Source organism: Dendrobates tinctorius, unplaced genomic scaffold (assembly GCF_039654945.1).
Source record: "Dendrobates tinctorius isolate UK_male_01 unplaced genomic scaffold, ASM3965494v1 ptg000095l, whole genome shotgun sequence".
NCBI classification, from domain to species: Eukaryota; Metazoa; Chordata; class Amphibia; order Anura; family Dendrobatidae; genus Dendrobates; species Dendrobates tinctorius.
Genome location: NW_027361763.1, coordinates 20,687,267 through 20,693,569, shown reverse-complemented (window position 1 = coordinate 20,693,569; position 6,303 = coordinate 20,687,267). Strand labels below are relative to the sequence as shown.

Genomic DNA, 6,303 nt, shown 5'->3' with positions numbered 1-6,303 from the left:
GATCCTGACCGTGTCATATCGCTGGTCGGATCGCTGGTGCATCGCTAAATGTAACGGGCCCTTAAGTATAACATGCAATTTCTGCTGCGCTGCTGCGATTGCTGCTGCTGGCCCTACACTGACAGACATTTCCTGCCTGCTCTATCACATTTTCATAGAATGTGACTGTTATAGAATTCGAATAATTGATTACACATAACAGAATTCTACCAAAGTTCTAAAATGGAAATTGTATAATTGGTCATTATGGAAATAAAGAAACTACACATTGGAAATATCTGAATACATTATATGATTTATGTGGTTAGATTTTCTCTTCCATAATTAGGATTTTTTAACAATTTGTCCTTTGAATTTAAGTCTGGTCTCAGGATAATAATATAACATTTAGGATAAAATATACAGGCCAAAATGCCGACACTTGAAGACAATATAGCAAATATCTCTACAAGAACTGAACTTTTTCCAGTGACACTTAAATATGCCGGGATAAAAGCCACCCAGACACTGCAGACAACCAGCATGCTGAATGTGATGTATTTAGCTTCATTGAAACTATCTGGCAAATTTCTTGCCAGAAAAGCAACCAAGAAACTCACTGCAGCAAGAAACCCAATGTAACCCAGGATAATGGAAAATGCTACTATCGAGCCTTCATTACACTGAAGAATAATTTTGTCCACATACAAGTCAAAGTTGTTTTCTGGAAATGGCGGTGCAGTAGATAACCAGATAATGCAAAGTACAACTTGGGTAAATGAGCAAACAAACACTAAACAGTTGGTGATCTTTACTCCAATAAATTTTCGACATTTGCTCCCAGGTTTGGTGGCTTTGAAGGCCGAGTAGACCATAATAGTCTTAGCCAGAATAGAAGAAATGGCTACTGAGAAGATGATCCCAAATGAAGTCTGACGAAGCATGCAGGTGACTCTTGTAGGACGACCCAGGAACAAAAATACACAGAGGAAGCTTAGCATAATGGAGACAAGTAAGGAGAGGCTTAAGCTTTGGTTAGATGCTTTTACGACTGGTGTATCTCTACATAAAGTGAAGATTCCCAAGATAAATGAAGTTTTAAGGAAAAGAAAAATAACAATGATCGTTATTATAAGAGTTATTGAGTCGTCAGTATATGATAAGAATTCTGTCTCCTTTGGTGCACATTGATTGTTGTAGTTTGGCCACTGGTCTCTTGGACACCTGATACATGATCGCTTGTCTAAAAGAAGAATATGACAAAAATCAGAATAAAAGAATCTATAAACGTGCAGTGAGGATTTTTCTTTACAATTTTCAGTTTTGACACTATGTAAAGCTAGAAATCCTTAGCTAATGCTATTTCTGATAACTAGAGGATCTGACAACGTGGAGATTTGTAACTTCTGCCGGAGAGAAAAAAAAATGTTTGGTCTTTTTCCAGGATAAACCTTTCAAATTAAACATAGAGATGAGAGAATACTGCAATGTTTAGCATTCCATGATTAAGCCCTCTTAGGGTGAAACGCGTAGGAAATTGCTCCCCTCCATACGCCTCTTTATGTCGTTTTTACCTGATGGTATGAAGATTTTATATTCTCAATAAAGCAATTATTATTTTATCTCCTGGAGACACTGGAACAATCCTTCTTTATGTTGTGCAATACTGCAATGTTCGGGTCAGCTCACGATCGCCGAATTTGCAATGTTCGGCAATTTAAACATTGATTAAATTGACAAATATAGCCGAACACACACAGCACAAAAGCCGGTGTTTCCCACGCTGTGTGATAGCATGGAAAACGCCGGCATAGTGCTTCTGATTGGTGGTGAAATCATCCCCGCCAGTCAGACAGCCACAGTTCCCACGCTGTCAGAAGACATCGTGAGCCCTCAGCTGTGATTGGAAGTATAAAGTTGACCTCTGATCACTGGTATCAGCTGATGAGACTACAGCTCCCATCAGCAGACACCTGCTGCTGCTAATAACAGTGATACCAGAGCAGCAGATGGGAGTATTCATTAGTCACTCCAGCACTATAAGTAAATATTTAAAAAAAAACAGTGTGGGTTCCCCTGTAATTTTGATAACCAGCCAGGCAAAGCTCACAGCTGGGGGCTAAAACCCTTAGCTGTCAGCCTCAGCAAGGTGGGTAACCAAGAATAGAGGGGTCCCCATCCTGTATTTTTAAATATTTAAATAAATAATTTAAAAAAAATGTGGAGTCCCTCCAATTTTTGACAACCTGTGTTGCTAAAGCAGACAGCTGCAGGCTGGTATTCTCAGACTGGTAATGGGCCATGGATTTATCCACCCAGGCTAAAAATAGCAGCCCGTAACTGGCCAGAAAATGCACATCTATTAGATGCACCAATTCTGGCGCTTTGCCCAGCTCTTCCCACTTGCCCTGTAGCGGTGGCAAGTGGGGTTCATATTTGTGGGGTTGATGTCACCTTTGTTTTGTCAGGTGACATCAAGCCCACAAATTACATATGGAGAAGCATCTATAAGACACCAATTCATTACTAATAATAAATAGTTACACATAAATAAAGACACAGCCAGGATAAAGTCCTTTATTAGAAATAAGACTAAACACAGTTTTCCATTTTATTTCAAAGTAACAAAGCCAGTTATACTCACCTAACGCCTAATTCCACCGAAGCCCTCGTTCTTGTATGACAATGAACATCTCCCTGAATCTCCCTGATGACATCATTACCTACCAGTACTTTTCTGAAATCTGTCTAGCAATTTCCAGCCAACAGCAAAACTACAAATGTAAAATAATCAGGTAAACAATAAATCATGATTATTAAATAAATGTACTTATTCAGAGAGTATAAAAAAGTATAAAAGAAGTTTGTATGTTCTCCCCGTTTTTGTGTGGGTTTCCTCCGGTTTCCTCCCACATTCCAAAGACATACTGATAGGGATTCTAGATTGTGAGCCTCAGTGGTGACAGTGCCGATAATGTATGTAAAGCGCTGCAGAATTAATGGTGCTATATAAATGAGTAATAAATAAATAAAATAAAATGAAAAAACCTCTGTGTAAAATTCACTGATGTCTATAAATGTAATATAAGCAAATCTTACTGGAATGGAAAGTAATAAATACCTGTCTCATTAGAAACTTCCCCATCAGAACACTGCAGACATTCGAAGCAGCACTTATGGCTTCCGTTCATTAGGATCCTTCGATAACCTGGTGGACAGTCCTCAGTGCACTTAGAGACTGGAATCTAGAACATAAATTGGCACATTTTTTAATATTTTTAATACAATATATGTGTTTTTAAAATATAGAAGCTAAAAAATAAAATATTACATATCTGAAACATTATTTAATTCATTTTGCTATTATAAGAATTTTTCAGCTTCTTTCATTGCTTACATTTGGCGGCTGCCAGAGCAGATATCCGCTGTTCGTTTTGGGGTGTCAGGTGTCAGATCCCCCATTGAATACTGTGAGGAGCTGACTATGGACTAAAGACTTCTGGACCAATGCATGTAAAACGGAGTCCACAGCTCTACGGGTTTCCAACTTTTTCCATCACGGAGCACCAGTTGCGTCAATATTATTGTTGTATTTTATTAGACATTTGCTTGCTGTGTTTTATTAGTGAGTTGCTTGCTCATCAGTTTAGCCTCAGGAATCAATGTTTCCATTCAGTGACAGTAGGAGAGGAAGACATGCAGGCTAGATATTATGCACACATAAGGCCAAACCCAAGATTAGTAATCAAGGAACTCTACCATTCCATTGTTCTTCCACCCAATAGTCCCATTGTGTGGATGGGGATTGTAGACCCAGGGAAGCCGTCACTACAGGGGGTTTCACATGTAGTTCCAGGTGATGAGCTTATAGAATATATATCATTCTCTGAGCTAAAAGCAAATGTTAAAGTTGGAGGAAGGAAAAGAAGCCACGCTTAGTCAGGCAGTTGGCAGAGTGACGACAAAGGGAGAGGATCGAGGATGACTATCTGGAGCACATGGATGGATGGATAGCATATGGAGTTTTGGAGATTGGTTGCAGGCTGGGCTAGACACATGCTGCTGTTGAGGGATCTGTCATCTGAATTTCAGGAACTTTCTTAACTGGAACTGTTGCTGCTGGACACATGGGCTTTTTTTTGTGTTGCTGGTCATCTGAAGGAGCGTGGATTGTAACTACAGAGTATACTTGTGGGCAAAACGAAATCTGTAGGCCAACCAAAAGTTGTGAGACAGTGATTATCACCTGGTATGGGGGCAGAGGGATTATCAGTCCCGGGGAGGGGATCTTGTGGACTGAGAACATTATATTTTGGCCATATACCAGGAGTTATTGTTAAACCATGAACATAAGTAATAAAAAATAGTTGCACTGTTAACCTGCCTAGGTGGTTATTATAACCCAAAACCTCAGATTGTCACAATTGCATACTGATGACAAATGGATGTCTCATCAATATGTTTGTCTTGGACTATCCCTTTTAAAAAGCAACATACTTTAAATGGAACCTGTCACCAGGTTTTGCCCATATAAGATGAGGCCACTGCCTTTCAGGGCTTCTCTACAGCATTCTATAATACTTTAGATAAGCCCCCGATCTGACCTGCAAGTTAAGAAAAATAACTTTTATTATACTCAGCCAGGGGGCAGTCGGGTCCGATGTAACAGGTCCGGGTTCAGCGCCTCCCATCTTCTTGTGATGCCACCATCCTGCTTGCTTCACAGGCTCACTGGATTTGCGCTCCCACCCTGTTGAGGGCAGAGCAAATTCCTGCAGTGCGCTGGGGCTGGGCCTCTCTGACCTTTCTCACCACCTGTGCACTGCAGTACTTTGGTCTGCCCTCAACAGGGCAGAGAAATATGCCTGTGCAGGATGCCGGGGAGCCATGTAGCAAGCAGGAGAGTGGCATCGCAAGAAGATGGGAGGCGTTGGACCGGGACCTGCGACACCCATCGGACTGGACCGCATCGAACCGCCCCCCGGGTGAGTATAATAAAAGTTATTTTTCTTATCTTTCAGGTCAGACTGGGGATTTAGCTACAGTATTATAGAATGCTGTAGACAAGCCCTGAAAGGCAGAGGCTGTTCCTTAGATTGGCCAAAACTGCTGACAGGCTCCCTTTAAAGTGTAACTGTTACTATTTAAAAGTTTTCCTATCTGACGTGTGCTGCACAGTGCTGCTAATAATCGGTGGTGGCCCGGGCCCTAAATAGAAAGTCTTTGAATAGGTATAAGCTCTCTGAGAGTAAATTATGGACCCACAGATTTAACATTGAACCTGTGTACCTCTCTGTATGTGTAGCTGATGAAAGAACTGTGAACTTAAGAGAAGGATTTTGACAGATTTGCGAGAGTCTCGGGACCAAAATCCGCACCAATCAGCGGCACTGCACAGTACATGTAAGACAGTCATAGCCAAAAGTGTTGGAACCCTTGAAATTGTTCTAGAAAATGAAGTCTTTCTCCCAGAAAAGGATTGCAGTTATTCGTTTTGTTTTACAGAGGTCTATTTCCTCTTTTGTTCATTGGAACAATACAAAAAAAGCTGAGAAAAAATGCAAATTGGACAGAATTTCACACAGAACTCCAAAATGGGCCGGACATATTGTTGGCACCCTCACCTTAATATTTGGTTGCACCTTTTGGAATAAGTAACTGCAGTTAATCGCTTCCTATAACAAGCTTCCTACATCTCAATTGGAATTTTGGAGCGCTCTTCTTACAAACTGCTCCAGGCCTCTCATGTTTCGCATTCTCGCCACAGCAATTTTAAGATCTCTCTTCGGGTGATCAATGGTATTTAGATTTGGACTCATTGCTGCCACTTCATAACTCTCCAGCACTTTGTTTCCATTCTATATTTTTTTTTCATAAATCAGACTTTTACAAATGCAGTGATACCAAATATGTGCACTTTTTAAATTTCTTTTATACCTTAATTTTTCATGGGGGAAATGGGGTGATTTGAACTTTTTATTTTCTTAATTTTTTCATATTTTTAAAACATTTATTTGTTACTGTTCACCGTATTTCTCATTCCCTGTAACGCCGGTGAGTTTGTACCTTGCTTCCCCGGCGTTGTCTCTGCATTAACCCTTTGCGCCTCTCCTCCTAACTAGCAGGGATACTGTTGTCTGTTACCGTTATGGATGCTCCTCAGTTCCCTGCCCGCTGCGTAGCTGTACATGCGTGTATGGCTCCGCTGCTTTGCATGACCACCCGCTGGTGCGGTCCCTGGCAGCCGCTGCGGAAAGCTATCTGTGGGTTCATAGGTCCTCTGCATTGTGTATGGCTTACCACGTGAGTTCAGGCTTGCAGCTA

At 40.9% G+C, this 6,303-nt stretch overlaps 1 protein-coding gene across 1 annotated transcript in view; it reads right to left on the bottom strand.

The window, feature by feature from the left end:
- Positions 1 to 296: 296 nt before the first annotated feature.
- The window catches only part of LOC141098812 (vomeronasal type-2 receptor 26-like), a 49,191-nt gene continuing 43,184 nt past the window's right edge, over positions 297 to 6,303 (bottom strand). The window contains exons 5-6 of the mRNA XM_073586788.1: positions 3,101 to 3,224; positions 297 to 1,222 (exon numbers count right to left, since the gene is read on the bottom strand). Of these exons, the coding sequence (XP_073442889.1) occupies positions 297 to 1,222; positions 3,101 to 3,224 (1,050 nt within the window). The remainder of the gene's footprint in view (positions 1,223 to 3,100; positions 3,225 to 6,303) is intronic.